The sequence below is a fragment of the Callorhinus ursinus genome, unplaced genomic scaffold (genome assembly GCF_003265705.2).
Source record: "Callorhinus ursinus isolate GAN/ISIS: 27379988/994484 unplaced genomic scaffold, GSC_fseal_2.0 scaffold13, whole genome shotgun sequence".
NCBI classification, from domain to species: domain Eukaryota; kingdom Metazoa; phylum Chordata; class Mammalia; order Carnivora; family Otariidae; genus Callorhinus; species Callorhinus ursinus.
Genome location: NW_027397075.1, coordinates 48,910,325 through 48,936,470, shown reverse-complemented (window position 1 = coordinate 48,936,470; position 26,146 = coordinate 48,910,325). Strand labels below are relative to the sequence as shown.

Below are 26,146 nucleotides of genomic sequence, written 5' to 3'. Positions count from 1 at the left end.
CATATGATACATGTCTTTCTCTGATTGACTTATTTCACTCAGCATAATACCCTCCAATTCCATCCACGTTGTTGCAAATGGCAGGATTTCATTCCTTTTGATGGCTGCATAATATTCCATTGTATATATATATACCACATTTTCTTTATCCATTCATCTGTCGATGGACATCTTGGCTCTTTCCACAGTTTGGCTATTGTGGACATTGCTGCTATAAACATCGGGGTGAATGTATCCCTTTGGATCACTACATTGGTATCTTTGGAGTAAATACCCAGTAGTGCAATTGCTGGGTCGTATGGTAGCTCTATTTTCAACTGTTTGAGGAACCTCCATACTATTTTCCAGAGTGGCCGCACCAGCTTGCATTCCCACCAACAGTGTAGGAGGGTTCCCCTTTCTCTGCATCCTCGCCAACATCTGTCATTTCCTGACTTGTTAATTTTAGCCATTCTGACTGGTGTGAGGTGGTATCTCATGGAGGTTTTGATTTGGATTTCCCTGATGCCGAGCGATGTTGAGCACTTTTTCATGTGTCTGTTGGCCATTTGGATGTCTTCTTTGGAAAAATGTCTGTTCATGTCTTCTGCCCATTTCTTGATTAGATTACTTGTTCTTTGGGTGTTGAGTTTGATAAGTCCTTTATAGATTTTGGATACTAGCCCTTTATCTGATATGTCATTTGCAAATATCTTCTCCCATTCTGTCGGTTGTCTTTTGATTTTGTGGACTGTTTCTTTTGCCGTGCAAATGCTTTTTATCTTGATGAAGTCCCAATAGTTCATTTTTGCCCTTGCTTCCCTTGCCTTTGGCGATGTTTCTAGGAAGAAGTTGCTGCGGCTGAGGTCGAAGAGGTTGCTGCCTGTGTTCTCCTTTAGGGTTTTGATGGACTCCTGTCTCACATGTAGGTCTTTCAACCATTTTGAGTCTATTTTTATGTGTGGTGTAAGGAAATGGTCCAGTTTCATTCTTCTGCATGTGGCTGTCCCATTTTCCCAACACCATTTGTTGAAGAGACTGTCTTTTTTCTTTTTCCATTGGACATTCTTTCTTGCTTTGTCGAAGATTAGTTGACCATAGAGTTGAGGGTCCATTTCTGGGCTCTCTATTCTGTTCCATTGATCTTTGTGTCTGTTTTTGTGCCAGTACCATGCTATCTTGATGATTACAGCTTTGTAATAGAGCTTGAAGTCTGGAATTGTGATGCCGCCTTTCTTTTTCAACATTCCTCTGGCTATTGGGGGTCTTTTCTGGTTGCATACAAATTTTAGGATTATTTGTTCCATTTCTTTGAAAAAAGTGGATGGTATTTTGATAGGGATTGCATTATATGTGTAGATTGCTTTAGGTAGCATTGACATCTTCACAATATTTGTTCTTCCAATCCATGAGCATGGAACGTTTTTCCATTTCTTTGTGCCTTCCTCAATTTCTTTCATGAGTATTTTATAATTTTCTGCGTACATATTCTTTGCCTCTTTGGTTAGATTTATTCCTAGGTGTCTTAAGGTTTTGAGTGCAATTGTAAATGGGATCAACTCCTTAATTTCTCTCTCTTCTGTCTTGTTGTTGGTGTATAGGAATGCCACTGATTTCTGTGCATTGATTTTATATCCTGCCACTTTCCTGAATTCCTGTATGAGTTCTAGCAGTTTTGGGGTGGAGTCTTTTGGGTTTTCCACATACAGTATCATATCATCTGCAAAGAACGGGAGTTTGACTTCTTTGCCAATTAGGATGCCTTTTATTTCTTTTTGTTGTCTGATTGCTGTGGCTCGGACTTCTAGTACTATGTTGAATAGCAGTGGTGATAGTGGACATCCCTGCCGCATTCCTGACCTTAGGGGGAAAGCTCTCAGTTTTTCCCCATTGAGAATGATATTTGCTGTGGGTGTTTCATAGATGGCTTTTATGATATTGAGGTATGTAACCTCTCTCCCTATATTCTGAAGAGTTTTGATCAAGAAAGGATGCTGTACTTTGTCAAATGCTTTTTCTGCATCTATTGAGAGGATCATACGGTTCTTGTTCTTTCTTTTATTAATGTATTGTTTCACATTGACTGATTTGCAGCTGTTGAACCAACCTTGCAGCCCAGGGATAAATCCCACTTGGTCATGGTGAATAAGCCTTTTAATGTACTGTTGGATCCTATTGGCTAGGATTTTGGTGAGAATTTTTGTATCCATGTTCATCAAGGATATTGGTCTGTAATTCTCCTTTTTGATGGGGCCTTTGTCTGATTTTGGGATCAAGGTAATCCTGGCCTCGTAAAATGAGTTTGGAAGTTTTCCTTCCATTTCTATTTTTTGGAACAGTTTCAGAAGAATAGGTATTAATTCTTCTTGAAATGTTTGGTAGAATTCCCCTGGGAAGCCATCTGGCCCTGAACTCTTTTTGGGAGATTTTTGATGACTGCTTCAGTTTCCTTAGTGGTTATGGGTCTGTTCAGATTTTCTATTTCTTCCTGGTTCAGTTTTGGTAGTTTATACAGCTCTAGGAATGCATCCATTTCTTCCAGATTATCTGATTTGCTGGCATAGAGTTGCTCATAATATGTTCTTGTAATTGTTTGTATTTCTTTGGTGTTGGTTGTGATCTCTCCTCTTTCATTCATGATTTTATTTATTTGGGTCCTTCCTCTTTTCTTTTTGATAAGTCTGGGCAGGGGTTATCAATCTTATTAATTCTTTCAAAGAACCAGCTCCTAGTTTTGTTGATCTGTTCTACTGTTCTTTTGGTTTCTATTTCATTGATTTCTGCTCTGATCTTTATGATTTCTCTTCTCCTGCTGGGTTTAGGTTGTATTTGCTGTTCTTTCTCCAGCTCCTTTAGGTGTAGGGTTAGGTTGTGTATTTAAGACCTTTCTTGTTTCTTGAGAAAAACTTGTATTGCTATATACTTTCCTCTTAGGACTGCCTTTGCTGCATCCCAAAGATTTTGAACAGTTGTGTTTTCATTTTCATTTGTTTCCATTAATTTTTTAAATTCTTCTTCAATTTCCTGGTTGATCCATTTGTTCTTTAGTAGGATGCTCTTTAGCCTCTGTGTATTTGAGTTCTTTCCGACTTTCTTCTTGTGATTGAGTTCTAGTTTCAAAGCATTGTGGTCTGAAAATATGCAGGGAATTATCCCCATCTTTTGGTACCAGTTGAGACCTGATTTGTGACCTAGGATGTGATCTATTCTGGAGAATATTCCATGGACACTAGAGAAGAATGTGTATTCTGTTGCTTTGGGATGGAATGTTCTGAATATATCTGTGAAGTCCATTTGGTCCAGTGTGTCATTTAAAGTCTTTATTTCTTTGTTGATCTTTTGCTTAGATGATCTGTCCGTTTCAGTGAGGGGGTTGTTAAAGTCCCCCACTATTATTGTATTGTTGTCATTGTGTTTCTTCACTTTTGTTATTAATTGGCTTATATAATTGGCTGCTCCCATGTTAGGTGCATAGATATTTATAATTGTTAGATCTTCTTGTTAGATAGACCCTTTAAGTAGGATATAGTGTCCTTCCTCATCTCTTATTATAGTCTTTGGTTTAAAATCTAATTTGTCTGATATAAGGATTGGCACCCCAGCTTTCTTTTCTTTTTTTTTTTTTTTGCAGTGATGCTGAAAATGTACTATTTGTTTCAGGGGGAAAAGGCTTTGTGACATACCTATAACTTCTCTGTTACATTTAAGATTGTTTCAAAATAAAAAAGTATTAAAAAAAAACAATATGGAAGAGGGGAGAATCGATGGGGATGTGGGCTGAAGACTGGCCATAATCTGATAAAATTGGTGCTGGGGAGTAGATACATCTTTAGAATACTCTTCTCTCTGCTTCTGTATATATTTCAAATTCTCTGAAAGCAGACATTGTTGTTCCACTGTTGGATGGGAACAGGCATAGCAGAGAATTTATCCAGGACAGTCTGGTTGGCATCAATCAGAGACACAAATCTCAATCTTGCCACTATCTAGCAGCTCTGGCCACAAACCCTCCTCCTCCAGGTCCAACACCTGCTTTTTGCGACGCCAGCCTGGCCGCAGGGGTTGCGGATGAGGTTGCGTCCGATCGGGCGGCGCTCGCAGAAGCGGCCCAGGAGGCTGCGCCTGCCGTCACGGGCTGGGGGCAGGCAGCTGCGGGCGAGCGGCAGCAGGACGCCGTGGTCCCGGGCCAGGATGAGCAGCCACAGGGCCTGGCAGTCCACCAGGGCGCGCCAGCCCCGGCACACCCGGCGGCAGCACCCCAGCAGGGTGCGCGGGGGCACGTGGCTCAGCACCACCAGGAGCAGCTCCGGTGGCAGTTGGCTCAGGTCCAGCGCCTCCTCGGGTTCGGGCTCCGGCGCGGGGACCCGGGCGGGCCGGCCCCGGGAGGCCGAGGCACCCATGGTCCCCGCCGACCCCCCGCCAGCCCGCGCCAGGTTCGGTGGTGACTGCGGGAGAGTAAGGTCAAGGAGTCCACTCCAGCTTTCTTTTGATGTCTATTAGCATGGTAAATGGTTTTCCACCCCCTCACTTTCAATCTGGAAGTGTCTTTGGGTCTAAAATGAGTCTTGCAGACAGCAATCTGATAGCCTGTGTCTTTTGATTGGGGCATTTAGCCTATTTCCATTCAGGGTAACTATTGAAAGATATGAATATAGTGCCATTATATTGCTTGTAAGGTCGACTGTTACTGTATATTGTCTCTGTTCCTTTCTGGTCTAGATTACTTTTAGGCTCTCTCTTTGCTTGGTGGACCCCTTTCAATATTTCTTGTAGGGCTGGTTTCGTGTTTGCAAATTCTTTTAGTTTTTGTTTGTCCTGGAAGCTTTTTGTCTCTCCTTCTATTTTCAATGACAGCCCAGCTGGATATAGTATTCTTGGCTGTATATTTTTCTCATTTAGTGCTCTGAAGATATCATGCCAGTCCTTTCTGGCCTGCCAGGTCTCTGTGGATAGGTCTATTGCCAATCTAATATTTCTGCCATTGTTGGTTACAGATCTCTTCTCCCAAGCTGTTTTCAGGATTTTCTCTTTGTCTCTGAGACTTATAAGTTTTACTATTAGATGTCGGGGTGTTGACCTGTTTTTATTGATTTTGAGGGGGGTTCTCTGTGGCTCCTAGATTTTGATGCCTCTTTCTTTCTCCACATTAGGGAAATTCTCTGCTATAATTTGCTCCAATATACCTTCTGCCCCTCTGTTTCTTCTTCTTCTGGGATCCCAATTGTTCTAATATTGTTTCATTTATGGTGTCACTTATTTCTGGAATTCTGCCCTCCTTATCCAGTAGTTGTTTATCTCTCTTGTTCTCAGCTTCTTTATTCTCCATCATTTGGTCTTCTGTATCACTAATTCTCTCTTCTGCCTCATTTATCCTAGCAGTTAGAGCCTCCATTTTTTATTGCTTTTCATTAATAGGCTTTTTGATTTCGACTTGTTTAGATTTAGTTCTTTTATTTCTCCAGAAAGGGTTTCTCTCGTATCTTCCATGCTTTTTTCAAGCCCCGCTAGTATCTTTATAATCGTCATTCTGAACTCTAGTTCTGACATCTTACTAATGTCTGTATTGATTAGGTCCCTGGCAGTCGGTCAGTATTGCCTCTCGTTCTTTTTTTTTTTTTGAGGTGAGTTTTCCATCTTGTCATTTTGTCCAGAGGAGAATAGATGAATGAGAGAACAAAATGCTAACAGGGTAACTAACATCGACCCCAGAAAAATAAACACTGGTAAGAACTCTGAAGCCCAGATGCTCTCCTAAGAAAATTCAAGATTCAGATTCTGATGATGCCACAGACAGCACCCACACCACAAACTGCACCCATGCTCCACTAATCACCTTTCTATTTCTGTCTCTGTTACCTTATTTTGGACTTTCATATGAATGGAATATAATATGTGATCTTTCATGACTGGCTTATTTCACTTAGCATGATATTTCAAGATTCATCCATGTTGTAGCTTGTGTCACTATTTCATTCCATTTCATGGCAGCATAATATTCCATTGTATGGATAGACCACATTTTGTTTATCTGTTGATGGATATTTGGGTTATTTCTATCTTTTGGCTGCTGTTGATTATATCACTACAAATATTTGGGTATAAGTTTCTGGGTGGACATCTGTTCTCTTTTCTCTTGGGTATATACCAAAAGTAGAATTGCCGGGTCATATGGTAACTTTAAGTTTATTCATTTCAGGAAATGCCAAGCAGTTTTCCAAAGTGGCTGCACCATTTTGCTTTATTGCCAGCAGTGTATGACAGTTCCAATTTCTCCACATCTTCATCAACCCGTGTTGATCTGACTTTTTGAATTAGCCATACTAGTGGGTGTGAGCTCATGAGGTTTTGGAAGGATTTGGAGAGGATTTTCCCTTTCTAGTAGTTTTTAAATCCATTATATATACTTGTATATATAAATTTATATAAGTATATATAATTTAAATGCATAAATATATAAAACACTTTTAATGTAGTGTCTGTAAAAGCATGACTGCTAAGATGTCCTATTGCCTGTCACAGTAATAAAGGATATTTCAATATTTGCTCATCCAGAATTCTTACTGCTCAAAACCAATGCGGGAAACTTTAGTAACGTGTGAGGTAAGGGAATGAAAGGGGACGGGTGGAGAAGTGGGAGCAGGTGGTGTATTTTTCAGGAGCAGGAGATTGCTCCATTGCTTAGCTCTGTGTCTGATGGCTCCCTCTGTCTTTCAGGAGGACTGGCGTTGGCCCACGTGCTCTTCTTCTATCTGAAGTACTTGGTGCTCTTCGGTGTCCCAGCTCTGCTCATGCGCCTGGATGGACTCACGCCGCCGCCCCTACCTCGCTGTGTGAGCACCATGTTCAGTTTCACTGGCATGTGGAGGTCAGTAGTTTGGTTTATTAAAGCCCTCTGGGGATGTCCAGTGGGAGGAGCCATGGCTTGGTGAGCTTCAAACGGTTTGGGCCACCGTCCTTTCTCTGTCCCTCACTCAAGCCACGTTTGGCACTTGGGTTTCTTCATCTGTCTAATAGGATGACAATCTGTGCTTTCTGAACTGCTCAAAATTACTGCCAGGCTGTGAAGATATGTGAGATAAGAAAATTTCTCTCCAGGTCTTTGTACAAATGCACATAGGGTGATGTGTAGATGGTTTCTTACTAACTTGGGATATGCAGCAATGTATTATTTTATTGCTCTGTTTTTCTTGAAAATGATCTCTGTATATGTGGGACTGTCAATTAAAAACAATAGAATTAGGATAATAGCATTAGTCCCTGTTGGCATTTACTAGCTCCCAGATCTGGGACGATATAATAAATTTCTCTAAGTTTCAGTTTTCTTCTCTCTTAAGTGGCAATAATAATAGTGAGGTTGATAATACCCATATTCAAGAGTTGTTTTGAATATTAAATAAGCTGATGAATTTAAGGCATTTGGCACATTGTAGATGTTTGTAAATGTTAGCTTTTTATCCTTTTATTATTCCTATATCTGGTGCACATGGACAGACAGATGTGTTTTCTGAGTTTTTTTTACTTTTCTTGATTTTGCCCCATAAATATATGGCTGGCCTGGAGCTTTTGTTCCAAAGGATCCCTCAGCCCCCCTGCTGTTTCTGCTTGTTGTTCTCCAGATGGGCTTGCTTGCTGCTGTGTGTTTCTTATCACTTCCAGTATGTAACAAGTGACAGGGCTTGCTTTTGCAATTGCACACCTAATGGAGGAAGCTCAGCCTGGGGACCTGCACAGTCGTGGGGGTCAGCATGTCTTGGACACCTTCATTTCCTCCACCCCAGCATCGGCCCTGCTCAGAGTTGCTGTTCTGGCTCATTCACATGGCGCCTTCGGCCTTATATTTCATCTCTGTAGGCAGAAGAGCCAGGACCCAGGGAGGAAGAGCTCAGTGAATATTACCATATCTAATGTTGCTATTAAAAAAGGGCTGGATAGCCTGCAACATTCTAGTTTTCCATGGCAACTGATAATAGATGCTGAATTAAAAGCCTCTGTAAATACATTTTATTATTGGTTCAGTTTGCTTCTTGGGATTAGAAATTTCATATGGTTATTGCAAGTAATGTTAGATAATTGCTTTGATTTGTCCTTAATTACTTCATCAAATGTCATAGGTTGCCTAGTTGTAATGGCAGGCTTGGAGAATGCTGGCAAAGGGGTTCTTTCTAGCCAGGGAGACACAGGGTGGTTCTTGGTTAAAAGGTGAACCTGGTTGGGAGGCTCTGTTAACCTACTCATAAAATTAATTTACTGAATAAATGGGTTGGGACCCAGCATGATTTGGGGTCATGTCACTGGTGACTGGTGTGCACCTAGCATGGTTCCTCTGCCTCCTTGTGAATGCTTGCCCTAATGCAGTTCTTAGGAAGCATATTCTTCTAAAGGGCTTCTCGTGTCAGTTGGTGTAATGAAAACCCATGACTCTTGGGCAAGCATGCTGGCCCCAGGCTTCTTGTCCATAGATCTCAGCCCATTGATTGTCACAGGAGGCAGTTTAGACTGTTGACTGTATTTCACATTCAGAGTAGTTGTCTTCTTCTCCTTTATTAATTAATTGTTTTTTGGTCCAGTACCCTCTGTTGTCTATACACAGCAAAGGCAGAGAGAGCATATCTGCCAAGTCCTTTGTCATTTCGATTAGAACTAGACTCAAATGGTGTAGACTCCAGTTAAAGTTTTAAGACAGATGTGGGTGAGAGAGTCATAAAAGTTGCTGTGAGCTAGAAGCTCTAGGGTGAGCCCTGGGAGTGAGGCGGTCCTAGGGGGACGTGTTTACGAGAGTGTGTGACAGAATGACAAACATGGTCTTTCCTGGGGGTGACCTAGACTTTTATCCTGGCTTTTTTTTTTTTTTTTCCCCAGTTTACATGGGTGTAGATTTTCCCCTTCACGGTTTTTGGTTTGCTGAAAGGTTTTCCAGTTTGCCAGTTATACTTAGAAACACCTTGGTCTTTGTTGTTTGTACACAGTGAGCGTTCCACATTAAGTAGTTGAATTTGGGAAGGGAGGTCAACTCTGCGCTACAGTGCACAACTTAAGGCTCTGAAGAAGTAGTTTTGAATTGAAAAAATAAAAATTATAACTTCTCTTTTACACTGTTTGCATATATTCCTCCATCCTTTAGAGGAAGTTTACCATGTTCCCATTCAGGATCTGGTAGCCTGACCCTACAGCAGCCCTGGTCCCCACTCTCTAACTTTTCTCTGTGAAATGCACATTGAGGGAAAATAAAGTTTTGAATTTGTAGTTTCTATTTGCATCTAGCTTTACATTAATAATTCTAGGCCATCTATCGAGGTCTTGCTGCAGCCAGGGAATTGTCTCCTCTTCCTGGATATAGGTCCGGGAAGAACTGAGTCATGAACAGATGTGAAAGGGGACCGTGCCCATTATTCTGGGCAGTGGCAGCCAGTCATCCAGTGACACAAAGGGAAGGGTGGATGGGAAGTGGAGGGAAGAAATTTAAAAATAGTCTTCGCAGATTATCTAGTGGTTACCTGATCTTCTAGAAAGTCCACACTGAATGAGGTTTGTTTGTTTATTTATTTTAGATTTTATTTATTTGAGAGAGTGGCAAGAGAAAGCACAAGCCAGGGGAGGGGCAGAGGGAGAGGGAGAAGCAGTCTCCCCGCTGAGCAGGGAGCCCGATGTGGGGCTCGATCCCAGGACCCGGGGATCATGACCTGAGTCGAAGGGAGAAGCTTAACTGACTGAGCCACCCAGGCGCCCCTAGCCTCCCATTTTAAAGGCAGTTTACACACCTGAACACCATGCTGACTGATTGCAGCATATTTCAGTCCACTTAACAGTGAGAGAAGACTTGAAGCCAGCAGCCTACCGTATCAGAGGAATCTGAACTCTACATCATAGAACAGATGAAATTGGCCATCAGCAGAGAGATAATGTTCCTTGATCTGCTAGTTCAAATTGGTCATGAAAAATTGCTATTCACCCAGATGGCCCAGACCTGAAAGTTAGGACCTGATGAGTTTGTTTGTTTATTTTTTTTCCCTTCTAGCTCTTTTCTTTCATTTAATTCCTGCTCAGATATTTGCATGCATAACAAAACCCTAAGGAGTATGTGTATTCCCACTTGTGTGATTTTTCTGTGGCCTTACAGACCTGAGAAATTGAGAATTTTCTGCTTAATTTTTAGGTTTCATGTTTTAATTTAGGTAGGCTGAGATCTGTAATGAGCATCTTTTGCTGGGAGTCATTAAAGATGACATTGCATGTCCGAGGTTTCAAATTAGAAGTCTGATCATGTTCCTCTGATTTGATTTTTAGCTATGGAAGCAAAGTGTGCAAAGTGATAGAATTTCCCGTGGTGGCTGGTGAGTTATGGGTCACTTTCAGTTATCTCAGGAATGTCGCACAGCTTGCCCTCTGCCTTTCTTGAATTATGATGCTCTCAGGTCTTCACAGGCAAACTCATGCATCACAGCTTAACCCAAAGAAATTTGGGCACTGCTAGACCTTAATGTGTGGGGACATTTTGGGGTTGGGGTTGGGGAGGAGCTTGAACCTCTTCTTTCAGTGGGGAATTGATTGCATGAACTTTTAGGTCAATAGAAGAATTTGGGGCCCTAGATGGAGAGTTGGTCCAGGCCTGTGGTAGATGATGAGAACTAGCTCTACAAACTGCTGGCTTTATATTCGTCCTGCCTTTGAATCATGTCTGACCTCAGCTTGCAGGACAGGATGGTGAGCCTGGAGTTGGTCAAGTACACCCCATGTCTACCTGCACGGCTGGGTGTAGGCAGCGGGGGCAGTGTGAACATAACGGGGAAAAGATTAGAACGGGTGCTGTTAATAAACGTTCCCTGTTTTTGCAGGCCGCCGCTAACCGACAGCTTGCCACTTACTAGCTATGTGACTTGGCCAAATAATTAAAGTGCTCTGGGCTAACCTTTTCATTTCTAAAATAGACATAATAATAGCACTTGCTGCCTAGGGGTGATGTGAGGGTTGATGAGCCTAGTGTTTAGTAGGTCCTCAGAAAGGGGTAGCTTCTAAGTTTTTTTTGCACTTGAAAATCTAGCAAAGCCAGAGGTGACTGGGAAATCAGCCTGTGGGAGGGTGGTGTTGGGGAAGCAGTGGGCAGTGATGAGATTGGCTGAGGAAAGTCTGTAGTCCAGCTCTGAGCCTGAGATGCGACAGCTCAGAGATAAAGGCTGTGGTGGAGAAGTCACGGGCTCTCTGCCCTCAGAGGAGAGAGCTCGATCCAGTTGATTCTGCCTCAGTTTTCTCTACTGTTGAATGGAAGAAAGACTCTTATCATTAGATGATGTCTATATTCCCTTCCAGTTCTGTGTTAACATGAGCCCCAGCCACACTGGATGGGGATGACCACCAGTCCCTGGTGGTGGAGTCCTGTCTCCCTCACTACCCATGTAATGGGGCAGAAAGTCATTTAACCTCTTAATGCTTCCATTTTCTGAGGCATTAGAATAAAGCTCATCCTAGGACTTGCCTCCCCAGGTTGTTGCGAGGGGTCAGTGAGACCAGTGCTAATGCAGGAACACAGGGCAGGCACACTGTAGACACCACGATGTGAGCCAATAATCGTAATTACAGATGGGCAAGTGAACTTCATACCATGTGTTTTTTTAATTTCCCAGAAAAGACAGGCCCGGTAGCATGGGTCGTGGAAGGAGGTGGAAGGTGGTCTTAGAGATGGGTGGTAATATGTGGAGGGCACAGATTTCAGAAGTAAAGCACGGGGTCCCTGTGATCTGCACTGATCTGACCTCTCCCTCACCTTTAGAGGGTTCTTTTAGCTTACAGTATGCAGCTACTAGACATTTGTATTACCTCACATCTTGTCCTTCTGTCTTATCTCATCTCAACAGACTCAGAGGACATATTTCCTTTTCCCGACAGTTATATTTCAAAATCCCTTTACCTTTTCCTCCAAACACAGACTTCCATAAATCAGAGTGGAGTACCAGGTTGAAGCAGATTTTATGAACCATCATTACGTTTGGGTTCCTGGATTTATTTTGACTTCAAAGATAGATACTCTGCTCTGCTCTCCATTTCCTCCCTCTCTGGAGGATGTTTTCAGTGCGCATATTAACTGAGCAAACTTGCAGACTGGCGGCTTTTAGAGTAAGCAGCACCCTGGCGCAAGAAACACCAGGGCATCTTCTACTGGAGGGCCTTCCGGCTCTTTGAGAGCCCAGATCTGGAGCCTGACTGCACGGCTTTGAGTCCTGGCTCTACTGCTTATTATCCGGTGACCCCTCTGAGCCTCAGTTTCTTTCTCTGGAATGTGGAGCTGTGACCGCGCCCACCTCTGGGAGCTGACAGCCCGAGTCACATGGCGCAGGAGGTGTCTCTCCTTGCTCACACCCCATCAGCCTGTAAGCTCTTTGAGGACAGTGATCAGACCTTGTTCTTGGTTAACCCTTTGTCCCCCAGCACCCTCCTCAGTGCCCAGCATTTAGTGGGTGCTCAGGAGCTCTGTGCTACGGGGAGGAATGGTCACTTTTCTCTGGAATCTTGATCACCAGGTCTTAAGAGCAAAATTTGCCAACTTCTTGGTGCGGCAGCTGTGCAGTCCCTCTGTGTAGCATGCACCCCCCCATGTCATTGCTGTGGGCGTTCCCGGCCTTGACCACGTTGGTACTCCGCCTTCCTTACCTCCCCTGGTGTGTGTCTCAGTGACTATCAGTAGTTGATGTGCCGAAATGTTGTGTTGGCTTGCAGTTTTCTTGGGAGTGAGTCTTCCTTGAAAGGAATGAGGAGTTGACACCTTTTTAACTTCATTCCTCTCATTATTTTATCAGACATCCTGCCACATCCCTGAGAGCAGATAAGGGAGAGAGTTGTAAAGTTAAAGGAAGAAAAGAGATTCCATTCAGACTCTGATATGAGAGAGGAGCTGTTTGTCTTTGGGGACAGGATTTGTCTGAGGGAGGGGCTGAAAGAAGAGATCCTAATAATCCCTCGCAGTGTAAGATGAGGAACCCAGGGGCAAGACTGTGAGGGAAGCCCTTCTAGAACATGTCCTCACACTGAGTAATAGTAAGAGTAATAATAGTAATGGCAGTAACAACACTGGCGTCTGCAAGCAGCAAACACATTTCTAAGTGCTTTTATATATTGAATTTATTTAATCCTCACAAAACTCCTCTATGTAGATACTGTTATCCCCACTTTACAAATGATGAACCTGAGACATAGAGAAGTTGAGTAACCCTCCTTAAATCACACAGCCAGTAAGTGGTGGAGCCGGGCTTTGAACCCAAGCACGTGGCTCTCCAGTCTGTGCTTGTGATCACTACCTTTTTCCGTCTCTCTAGAGAAATGGGCCTGAAGTGAATTCCCCCTGCGGGGTCTGGAGCGTGAGGCTTGTGTGACAGGATCTGGAACTTTGCGGGTATCTGGCAATGATGATCGCCTCTGTACTGACACCCTAGAAAGGGAGATGGTGCAGGGAAGGGTGCAGTCAGGCAGTGGGTTGGCCTCTGTGCACCAGGGGGTGAGGAGAAAGGGAGTCACCATTTAACCCCGAGTAACTGAGTGCTGTGGGGTCAGTGGGCGTGCATTCTCCTGTGTTATAAACAGCAATCCAGAAACAGCTGCCTGAGTGGAGGTGGTGCCAACATAGAGACTTGACTCCATTTCTCTTGCCAGTGTCTCTTCCTGTGGAGCATGGGTGATGGCTGTCCTCCTCCCGCTGTTTCTTTGTCTCATGTTGGACTGGGTCTGATACTGTTTGCCAATAAAAATGGAGCATTTTTATTGGCAAAAATGTCTGCCAGTCATTTAAACGTCCAGGTCCCCAGCACTACCTTCTTTCTTTCTTTTTTATTTTAGCATGATCTTATTTCTAATTTACACCTTCCCTTCAGCAGACTAGTGTTGTTTTTTGCTCCATCTCAGATCTGAGGGTTAAATTCAAAGTGCAACCTGCTTTTACTCTTAAATGCTTATAGGTATTTTGATGTATCAGTTTTACATCTGTATGCAGTCAGATCTCTCATTCTTTGCCTGTATAGTTTCTGCCTTTGGTGATGAGCTGAAGAAGTCCATTTGAAATGTATTTACTTTTATGTAAGGAGGAATTCCTACTTTAGGGATCCACAAGGTACTGGAACAGTTTTTCTTTAGATTCTCAAAAACCTGCTTGCCATCTGACTTCACATCATCTGACACGGTGCCTGGGACATGATAGGCCCTCAACAGATATTTCCTGAGTGAAAGATGAATGAGCCCCTATGCCCCCGTACCCCTGAAGAAGAGATAGAAGAAAAATTGACTTACATGTGAAGTGTGGGTCTAACTTATTGCGACTGCTTAACCTGCCATCCTGACTGTATTTATGGTGATAGAAAATGCCATCTTTTGCCGTATTATTTCATATGTTGTGCCTGAGACTTTTTCTGGGCCCACCTTGTGATAGCATGTATTCTGGGTTCTGTGTTTCTTTACAGTGTGAATGTTTCAATCTTTTCTGTATTGAATGACTTACCATTACAATTCAAGAGGGAATTTGTGTTTCTTTATGGGGTTTGGTGAAAACAGAAGGGGGTGAATAAAGAAAACAGTTCTTCATTAGAGGCTAAAAACCAACCAACAAACCACCACCATCACCACCACCACCGCAACAAAAATAGCAAAGTAAAATTTAAAGGATCTTCATTGTTTTAGGGACAGGGGAATAAGGCAGCAGCTGTCCTCTGTTCTCAGTGGGCTGGGAAGGAGTGAACCCCTGATCATGGACAGTCATTGGTGCTTGTGCAAAAGGAAACAATAAGGCTAACATTCAGAGTCCCCTGAAGAAAGTAATAGGGCTAGGTAGGTGTCACCTGGAATGGGAAGATTATGCCCAAGGGGGTTTTGAAAAACTGAACCTACAGATTTTTGTCCTTGAACCTCCTGGAACTTCCCATTCACTGCTTCTCCTCTCTGTTCTGTCTCTCTCTGTTTCATATCATATAATGTCTCTAGCCCTGGCCATGGGAGTCATTTTGGTCCAGGATTGGAATGAGCAGGACCAGCTCCATTACTCATCACATGAGGGGAAGGGGGGCCCTTGTTTCTTGAGTGAAGAAGGCTCCTGGTATCCCACATTGCTATTCTCAGTGCATGTTTACCAGGAATGTTGGTCTAAACCATAGTCAGTTTCCGTATTATTGTTACTACTGGACTGAGGAATAGGACTGAAGCAGTGTGTAATAGGATCATCCATGAGGCTTATTAAATGGCAAACTATGAGCCCACCTCTGTGATTGAGTAGTTTGGGATAGGGCTCACTAATCTGAATTTTATCAAATGACTAACAGGATTCTGCAGTCCACAGACCACACTTTGAGAAGCATTTGCAACTGTCATCATTGGCTTTCTGCAGGAGGCCAGAATCCTTGACCCAGTTCAAGGCCCTTCCTGATCTGGTCCCTGCTACTGACTTTCATTCTCTGTATTTTTTTTTTTTTTAAGATTTTATTTATTTGAGAGAGAGAGGGAGAGAGAAAGCATGCATGCGCTCAAGTGGGAGGAAGGGGCAGAGGGAGAGAATCTCAAGCAGACTCCACACTGAGCATGGAGCCTAATGTGGGGCCTGATCCCACAACCCAGAGATCACTACCCAAGCTGAAATCAAGAGTCAGACACCCAACTGACCAAGCCACCTGGGCACCCCTCATTGAGCACTTGCCATGTGACAGTCTAACGAGAAAGCATGATACTAATTTAAAGATTAATTACAGATTGAGGTTGAATTGCAGTGTGACCGATGCTATGAAGGAGAGATAGATAGTGCTATTAGACCCTGTATAGAGGGATTGGTTTTAGTCATAAAAAGCTCATTTGCTGAGGTGTGTATTGACCTGAGATCTGAAGGTTGAGTAGGAGGGGAAAGAGTATTCCAGGCAGCAGGGACAGCATGTACAAAGGCCCTGTGGTAGGAGCAAACATGGTAAGTCCTTGGCCTGAAGAAGGCCACTGTGGCTGGAGTGCAGAGTATGTGGCTGGATGAGGCTGGATACAGGTGGGATCTTCTGACCAATTACGACCTTGGAGGCCCCGGGAGGAGTCTAGTCTTTGAATAAGGACTGAAACTTGAGGACCCCAGTGCTTGCAGCCTGGGTGGAGGAGTTTGAGCCTGTAAAGGAGATGATAAAAGGATTGGCTAGAGAAGGCCAACTTTTCTAGGAAAAGGAAAAGCTATGGAGTATATTTTATTTTATTTTATTTTATTTTATTTTATTTTATTTTAATTTTTTTGAAGATTTATTTATTCTCGCGGGGTGGGGGGAGGTGCAGAGGGAGAGATGCAACTGTCATCATTGGCTCTCTGAAGGAGGCCAGACTCCTTGACCTAGCTCTCAAGGCCCTTCCTGATCCGGTCTCTGCTACTTTCTTTCATTCTCTGTATTTTTCTAAAAAAAAGATATTTATTTATTTAGTTAGTTAGTTACTTATGAGAGAGCAGAGAGAGGGGCAAAGGGAGAGAATCTTGAGCAGATTCCCTGCTGAGTTTGGAGCCTGATGCAGGGCTTGGTCCCACGACCCTGAGATCATGACCTGAGCCGAAATCAAGAGTTGGATGCTTAACCAACTGGGTCACCCAGGCGCCCCTGGGAGTATATTTTAAAAAGAAGAGCAAAGAGAGTATTTCAGGAAAGGAGGAAATAGTCACCAGAGGTCAAGGGAGATGAAGACTGGAAAATGCTTTTGGGTTTGGTCAACTGGAAGTCATTACTAACATTATCAAGAGCACTTGTTTCAGTGGAGTAAGGGACTGGGGGATAGATATGAGGGGTTTCAGTGTGAGAGGTAAGAAAACCCTTGTCTCTTACATTCCCTTCCTCCACGTCATGTTCAAGCTGTAGCGGACTGTTTGCTGTCCTCCAAGGATGTCAGCTGCTTCTTCACGTTTCCCCTTCCACCCACGCTCTGTTCATTCCTACTCCCACATCTCCTACGCTCACCTCACACTGCATTTTTCTTGGGGTGCCTGTCCAGGCTCTGTAAGGTTGAGTTAGGTATCCTTCCACAGCGCCTCTGCGGTGCTCTCTACTTTTCACTCTTACCATGGTGAGTCCCAATTGGCTTTGTAATCACCTGTCAACTTGCCTGTCTCTTTTGCTGGGCTGTGAGCTCCTTGAAGGTGGGGCCTGCACTGTTCCTGTTATATTGTTCATGATTTTCGCAATACTGAGCAGTTGGTAGGCATTCGGTATATGTGGAGTGAACAATGAGAGAATGAATGAGCATATAATTCAGTGATGGTTATAATGATGCCTGTGGCAGGACCATTGTCACATATACTTCTCTCCTATTCAGCGTACATTGTTACTGATTATATGACAAAATGTCACTGTTAAATAGTTGGTAACACCCAGTCCTGCTACACATGCTCTCAGCCATACAGGATTCTTCTCTGTCGAGGTAAAACATGTCATTGTGCCCCGTCTTATCCCATGTGTGAAGAACAGAGGAATATAAAACAAATGTGAGTTTCGCTTGCCCTTAGGAGCCATGTTCTTATACACCGAATACATGATAGAAGATGATGAAGCTCAGATGACTAATTTAGACAGTAAGTGTGCGCTGAGTTCAGAGGCAGGGAGACTGCCTCCAGCTGGGCTCATCGAGCAAGGTGTTCTGAAGGAGTTGCCATCAAGAGTTAGGCTCATTTCTTCATTATAGTGTCTCCTGTGAACCAGACACTGTTAGGTTTGGGCAACACAAAAGTGTATGTAATTAAGTCCCTAAACTGTTGGAGAAATAGGCAAAGAGTAGAGTAAGAGGACTATGCAAGTGGCCGCATATTCTAAGTATCCTGCTAGGCATTTTCCTATACATCACGTCATGGATGCAAAGTATGCAGTATCCCTCTAATGCATAAAATAAATGGAACTTCTCTATTTTTTGAAGATTTTATTTATTTATTTGAGAGGGGGTGGAGAGCACAAGCGGGGAGGAGGGGCAGAGAGAGAAGCAGGCTCCCCACTGAGCGGAGAGCCTGATGTGGGACTCGATCCCAGGACCCTGGGATCATGACCTGAGCTGAAGGCAGCCTGCTTAACCAACTGAGCTGCCCAGGTGCCCCTGTAACTTCTCTGTTTTAAACAGCTGATCTACTCTTCCTCATTGGGATAGCTGGGAATGGGCTCAGAAAGGGGCATTTCAATTTTAAAAGCCAATCAATATTTATTTATTGAGTGCCTAACTATGCACCAGGCACTGTTTTAGGTCCTACGTATAAAGTAGGGAGAAAACAGAAAAACATCCTGCCCTCACAGAACTTCCATAATAATAATGGTCTGTCTGAATAACTTCCATATAATAATAAATAATAATAATACAATAAGCAAGACAAGCAAACTACACAGAATGTTAGAAACTCATAGCCATTATAGAGAAAAATAAATCTGGTGAAGGGGATAGGGAATGGCAGGAGTTTTAGTTGTCAGTGCGGTGGACAAGGAAGGTTCACTGAAAAGGTGCCATTGGAGCAGAGACCTGAATGAGGTGAGGGAGTAGCCATGTTGGTGGCTGAGTGAAGAGTTTCCCAGCACAAAGTACTCTGAGCACAAAAGCACGCAGGCAGGAGAGTGAGGCTGGGGTGTTTAAGCTGCCAGCATGGTGAGACAGAAGGAGCAAGAGTAAGGTGTGGTAGCAAATGGGTGTCAAAGGAACAGGGAACCATTTTAAGGCCTTTGCCTTTTATTTTTTGCTTTATGCTTTTTAAGCTCTGTTTATAGGCACACTCATTTAGGAGTGTTATGTCTTCTTGATGAAAAGTAACCACTTTATCATTTTATGATGATGGTCTTTATTGTGTTTAATATTCCTTGTCTGAACTTTACTTTGATATTAATATAGGGACTCCAGCTTTCTTTTGATATGTTTTCATGGCATATCTTATTTCATCTTTTTATTTTTAACATTATAATTAAAATGAGGTTTTTGTAGACAGCATAGAGCTAAGTTTTGCTTTTTTATCTAAATTAGCAATCTCTGCCATTGGGGCATTTAGACCATTTAGAGTTAATGTAATTTTTGGTATTGGTTGCATTTAAAGCTACCATCTTGATAGTTTTTTTTTAATCCCATTTTTTTAATGCCTTCATACTTATCCATCCATCTATCCATCCATCTATTGTGGTAACACATAATATAAAGTTTACTATTTTAACCACTTTTAAGTGTACAGTTCAGTGACATTGAGTGTATTTACATTATTCTACAGTCATTACCACCATCCATCTCTAGCGCTTTTTCATCTTTCCAAACAGAAACTCCATATCCATTAAATATTTACTCCTCATTCCCTCTTCTCTCCAGCCCATTTATGGTACTATTAATTTCTTTGTGTAGATCTAAATATTCCATTTGGCATTATGCTCCCTTCTGCCTGAAGAACTTCCATAGCCTTCTCGTCTGCTGGCTAAACTTTTATTTCTTTTTTTCTGAAAATGTCTTTATTTTATATTGACAGTTTCTGTTTTTCAGTATCTTAAAGATGTCTCTCCATTATCTTCTGGCTTGCATAGTTTCTGACAGGAAGCCTATGTAATTCCTCTGTATATTGTTTCTTTTTCTCCTCTAGCTGCTTTCAAGATTTTCTCTTTATCTTTGGCTTCAGCAGTTTGACTATGACATGCCTAGGTGTATTTTTCTTTGTATTTATTTTGTTTGGAGTTCTCTGAGGCTGTTAGATCTGTGGTTTATTATCTCATTAATTTGGGAAAGTTCATGGACACTATCTCTTCAAATATTTCTTTCTTACCATTCTCTTTTCCTTCTGGGACTCGAATGACACATATTTTAGACTGTTTGATGTTATCCCACAGCTCTTTGATGCTTGGTTCTGATTTTTGCGGCCCCCTCCCCTTTTTTCCTCTTTGTGTTTCAATTTGGATACCTTATGTTGGCTTATCTTTAAGTTCATTGCTCCTTTTTTTCTGTCATGTCCGGTCTTCTTCAGATCCCAACCTAAAGTTGTAAAGGAAGTTGAGGATTGACATTGGAGTTGGCCTCCCATGGAGGTCTTGGTGACCTTGACAACAGCAGTCTCAGTGAAGTGGTGGGGGCAAAAGCCCCATTAAAGTGGGCTCAGAGGACAGTAGGTCTGATCTGACCCCAGGAACCAGTGTGGGGTCTAATGAGGGGAAGCTGGTGCACATGGTGTGGTTAGGGCCCAGACTTCCTCTCTTCCTGACTGGGCTTCACCCCAGTTCTTCTTGATGAGACAGACCCCTTGGAGTCTCAGCCAGGCCCTGGCAAGGCTGTGCACTACACTTTGCAGTAGACTCACTTATTCATCACAGGTGTCCCTAAACATCACAGGTGTCCCTAAAGAAGTTTACTGGCCCACATCTTACTGTCTTCAATGCAGGAACTTCTGAATGTCTTCTTGCCATAAGGTTGCTGAAGGAGGCTCAGCAAGGCCAACTAGGCTCTTTCCTTCACTCTCCCTAACAATATTTACCCCAGTATGGCCACCCTTTGTTGTAAAGAGCATCCTGCTAGTGGTCTATCAGAGTTCTGACCAGAAAGGAAAGCCAGAGCGTCTCTGCTTGGGTTTTTGCCCCCACCTATATATAACCTTCCCTTTTAGGACATGTTTCAGAGTTCTTCTATTCTCTTCCATCTCTTCCCACAGTTCACTGTGTCACAAGGGATAGGTTTTCTACTTCCTCCTCCTACCTTCTCTTTTGACATTCTTCTCCAGGGCAGGTAGCTTTATGGCCCTGCTCTTGTAGGTAGAAGGGGCTATTCTTTTTGTAATGCAGAGAAGACTACTCTAAGATCTGATTCAGTGAGACATAGCTCTGAATTTGTGAGTACTTGGATGAGGAATTTGGGATTGCTGGGAACAGAATACATTGTTTTAGTTTTTAAAGAGTCCCTGTTAGAATTAGTTGTTCTTGTAATAGTATTGTTGAGTAAGGATTTAGATGTTATCATCACTGCCTGAGAACCAGAGTGGTAAGTAAGGTGTCCAAGGTCAGGCAGGTAGCACATTCTTACTGTATTAAAATCTATTTTTGTATTTTTTATTTTTTTATTATGTTAATCACCATACATTACATCATTAGTTTTTGATGTAGTGTTCCATGATTCTTTGCCTGTGTATAACACCCAGTGCTCCATGTAGTACGTGCCCTCCTTAATACCCATCACCAGGCTAACCCATCTCCCCCCCGTCCCTCTAGAACCCTCAGTTTGTTTTTCAGAGTCCATCATCTCTCATGGTTCGTCTCCCCCTCTGATTTCCCCCCCTCCATTTTCCCCTTCTTGCTATCTTTTTTTTTTTTTTTAACATATAATGTATTATTTGTTTCAGGGGTACAGGTCTGTGATTCAACAGTCTTACACAATTCACAGCGCTCACCATAGCACATACCCTCCCCAATGTCTATCACCCCGCCACCCCCTCCCTCCCACCCCCCACCACTCCAGCAACTAAAATCTAAATCCTAATCTTTTTAGTCAGAAAGGTTTAGATGCATAAATGCATTTGTTTGTAGATGACTATGTGAAAATTCTTACATTCAATAGCATCATGAGTGAATAGACTTCCTATTACACCAAGAAAAAAGGCAAAAATATTTAGTGTCATCATTTTCTAAGTGCTGAGATTTCAGTCTGCCAGAGCTACAGGTTTATTACCTGCCACCTTCTTTTTGATCCACTCGACTGTAGTAGACACTCAAAGGCTTTTCTCTTGAAATGCTAGCAAAATGCTCTGATATGGTCCAGCTGCTTACCTATCGAACAAGATGGATACTCTGCCTTCTACTAAATACTGTAAACTATAGTAGGCTTGCGGGGTAAAAGTTAAGACTAATCCTTTGCCTGTCATGCTTGAAAATAATGTTTTATTCTTTTTTTTTTTAAAGATTTTATTTATTCATTTGCGAGAGAGACAGAGAGAGCACAAGCAGGGGAAGAGGCAGAGGGAGAGGGAGAAGCAGGCTCCCCGCTGAGCAAGGAGCCCGTTGCGGGACTCGATCCCAGGAGCCTGGGATCATGACCCGAGCCGAAGGCAGACACTTGACCATCTGAGCCACCCAGGCGCCCCGAAAATAATGTTTATTCTTAAGTATGACATGCAAACCTGGCTCCAACCTACCATTTTAAGTTCTTCTCACTCACCTTGTATTAGAACAGTAAGAACTAGTCCTTGTTCCTCAATCCAGCCCACTCGGTTCACCCACAGACCCCCGTGACTTTGGGGCTGGCCTCCTGGTGCTGTGTAGGGCTCACCATGCTCCTCTTCCTTCTATCAGGCAAGACACCACTCACTCTACAATTCAGCGCCAGCTTCGGTGTCGCCTTTACTATTGAGCTCTGCTCCACTCCCGCCCCCTGGCGGAGGGATTGCTCATTCCTCTTTGCTTTATGGTATTTTGTACAAGGCTCATGTATTCTAACGCTTAAATTTGTTAATATAGTCATTGTGTCTAGCTTATGGAGGCTGGAGACTACCACTCCTTACTTATTTTCTATATGGCATTTTATTTTAGTATAGGAAATGTCTGTATTTAGCAAGATCCTTGTACTTACTAGATCCTTGTTGTTCCAAGTATGGTCTGAGGGACCACAGCATCAGACTCTCCTGGGAGTTTGTTATAAATGCAGGATCCTGGGTCTCACCTAAGACCTACTGTATTGGAATCTGCTTTTTTACAAGATCTCCTGGGGACACTGTATGCACATTAAAATTTAGGAGGCACTGGACTGGGCTAGATGAATCCTAAGGATTCCTCCTTCTTGATTTGCCCTGACTCTGTAGACTGCCTGGATAATGGCCATGAGTGACTGTAAGAGTGAGTATTCACATGGGTCACAGGGACTGTGACTCTGTGACTGAGAACTTCACTGGGAGCTTTTAGTGATGGTCCTAGGCCATAGGACCACGGAAGGACTGAAGAGGCAGGTAGGATGAGCTCAGCCAGCCTCAAGGAATGGAGGGGACTGGAGGGTGGCTTTTTGATAAAGAATAAACAATCTGGTAAGGCAGACTTAAAGGCACATGAAGCAGATGGGGGAGGCCACTGGTCTTTAGTCACAAAAACCTACAACAAATGAATTCCCCTTTTTGTTATCCCCAGAAGACATTTGTCCTCCAGCTTGTTATCCTATATGTGGACTTCTCCCCTTCTCTGCCCTCTTCCCTCTGTTCCCCTAGAATTGCTCCTTGTGTGTGAGAAGCCCAAAGATAAGGGACTCTGCCATTCGGGAAGGAATGCCCAGTCTCTCCTGGGAGCTGACTGTGACCTGCAGACAACCTTATTTGGATTTTGGAGGGCTGCCCCTGTGCAGGGAGGGATGTAGTTCCCAGTGAGACTATTTACATGGGAGACTCAGCTCGCCAGACTTCAAGAACGCAATGCCTGTGGACATGACCTTCCTGTTGAAGCAGGGATGATAAATACAAGTAGTCATTATGTTTCTGGGAAATGTTGCTAGCTGCAGAAGATTGGCTAAGAAGTTAATTAAAATATACATCCTGGGTATCCTACAGGTGCCAGTTGGATTATGATTAGTGAGTGAGTGAGCGAGCGGCACTCAGGAGAGGCTGCTTGCTCTATCATTACAGCCAATGTTCTTCAGCAGGCAGTGTGGAGGGGGCAGCCCTGTGTCAGGGGACTGGGGAGAATGGACTCGCAGAGACTTGATAGTGGCAGTAGACCAAGTCCTGTTATGACACATTGCTATCATGATGTCAATTTGCATGTAATATTACTTGTCTAGTTGGCAACTGACCTAATTAGTAGCAGTAATTGTCATAGCAATATATTTCCCCGATCACTATTTTTTGTTGCAGTAGGGATTAGGTACCCTTCTTGCAGTCTGTCATTTTACTGTAAAAATTGAGGGCTAAAATTTTGGTTCCCCAGGACTTCTCAAGTGAGAAATTGACTATTTTGCAGTGGGGTGAGATGCATGTATTTGAGACAGGGTGTATTTCCTTTATTTTTTTTTTAAGATTTTATTTACTCATTTGAGAGAGAGAGGGAGAGAGAGAAGCAGACTCCCCGCTGAGCTGGGAGCCCGACATGGGGCTCAATCCTAGGACCCTGAGATCATGACCTGAGCCAAAGGCAGATGCTTAACCATCTGAGCCCCCCAGGCACCTCCAAACAGGCTGTATTTCCTTTAAATAGTTGTGTGGTTACTCAATCCCATGAAACTGATCCATAGAGAAATTGGAGGGAACTAGTTTTATATGTTTTCTGTGTTTCATTTCCTGTTTGACAGCAGATTTAATTTCCTAAAAGTTACTAGCAGTATCATCTGGCAGAACTTGGCCTTTGACTCAAAATCATTAGCAACTAAAATGTGGTCTGTGCGCTTTTCTTCCTCAAGAAGTGGAAGACTTGGTCATCCAAGTCCCGTCAGTAAAGCCAAGAAACTGCCAGCCCCTCTCCTAGGTTTGAGGGGAGCCCTCAACTTGAGTTACTTGTGGGATTTGGCTATGATCCTTACCTCCCAGAATGGCAAAAGAGGAGGGTTTAAGGCCACCTCTTGGAATCTGGGACAGTCCTTAGTGTCCTGAGGGTCTCCTGGCTGAAGAGTCAGAGGAGAGGGGAGAGTGTGCGGTGAAGTGGGGAGAGCAGCTCTCTCCCATCTTTCAAAGCCCTTTTTTTCTCTTTTTCTCTCTTTATCCCTCCCTCCCTCCCTTCCAAGATTTTATTTATTTGAGTGAGAGAAAGAACACAGGTGGGGGGCGGGGGGAGGGAGGAGTAGAGGAAGAAGGAGAAGCAGACTCCCTGCTAAGCAGGGAGCCTGTTGCCGGCCTTGATCGCAGCACCCGGAGATCATGACCTGAGCTGAAGGCAGATGCTTAACTGACTGAGCCACCCAGGCGCCCCTATCAGAGCACTGTCTAATGGAACCTTGGCACGAGGGACTCAGCAGTGTACTAGCACTATGTTGAGTAGGTATAGGAGCTGCCCTCAAGAATCCACACAGGTCGTTCTTGAATGAGTTTCTCATATATGCAACTCAAACATGCTGTTCCTCCAAACATGGAGGTTATTATGGTATTGGGAATGATTGTCCAGAGCCCTTCCCTCTATAAGGAGAAACCAGCATTTGTGAGAGGATTATCAGGGTGGGGGCAGTCTCTGGACCAAGCCACCTGGCCCATATAGGGTTAAACCCATGATTGTGCTCTGACCACTGAGCCGTTGGGGGGAGGTGCCCAGCAGCAGGCATAGCAAAAAATATGTCTGCTTTTCTAGTGCAAATTTTATCAGCATCTCCTTGAGCAGAGCGTCTTTTCCCAAACTACTCTGCATCTTCATGTTTGATTCTCAGATGGTTTGGGTTATTTTTATTTTTTCTCTTCCATTTATAGACTATTTAAATAAATCATAAACACCGCCTTAGTAGCTTATCTATAAAAGTCCAAATTCTCTTTTTTCAGTGAGTATTTATTGAGCACCTACTATGTGCCAGCCACTGATTTATGGGTGCAGAGCCGAATGCCCTTAGGGAATTAATGCCAACAAGCAATGTATCCCAAGAGAGGCATGACCGTCATTGAGTCTGTATGACACTTTAGCATTCATAAACGCTTCCACATCTATTGTCCTATTTGTTCAGGCAGGGAGGGTGTCAATTGTACTATCCCAATTTAATGATGAGGAAAATAAAAGCCCAGAGAGGTTAAATGATTTGCTCAAAGAGGTAAGTGGTAGAGCTGAGACAACACCATGTCGTCTCTTAAAAGCATGTCTTAATTTACCCAGTGTTTGCTTTTTTGAATTTTATTTATTTGTTTATTTTTAATTTTTATTGTTAATCACCATACATTACCTCATTAGCTTTTGATGTAGTGTTCCATGATTCATTGTTTGTGCATAATACCCAGTGCTCCATGCAGAATGTGCCCTCTTTAATACCCATCACCAGGCTAACCCATCCCCCCACCCCCCTCCCCTCTAGAACCCGCAGTGTGTTTTTCAGAGTCCATTGTCTCTCAGGTTCATCTCCCCCTTCAACTTACTCCCCTTCATTCTTCCTCTCCTGCTATCTTCTTCTTCTTTTTTTTTCTTAAGATATATTGCATTATTTGTTTCAGAGGTACAGATCTGTGATTCAACAGTCTTGCACAATTCACAGCGCTCACCATAGCACACACCCTCCCCAATGTCTATCACCCAGCCACCCCCTCCCTCCCACCCCCACCACTCCA

At 43.3% G+C, this 26,146-nt stretch overlaps 1 protein-coding gene and 1 pseudogene across 4 annotated transcripts in view; one reads left to right on the top strand and one right to left on the bottom strand.

Annotated features, from left to right (window-relative positions):
• The window catches only part of HHAT (hedgehog acyltransferase), a 330,834-nt gene that overhangs the window by 123,529 nt on the left and 181,159 nt on the right, over window positions 1-26,146 (top strand). For all 4 annotated transcript variants that reach the window (XM_025877897.2, XM_025877896.2, XM_073900235.1 and 1 more), the window contains one exon: window positions 6,694-6,844. In XM_025877897.2, coding sequence (XP_025733682.1) covers window positions 6,694-6,844 — 151 coding nt within the window. The remainder of the gene's footprint in view (window positions 1-6,693; window positions 6,845-26,146) is intronic.
• On the bottom strand, window positions 3,612-4,396 carry LOC112828790 (F-box only protein 27-like; annotated as a pseudogene).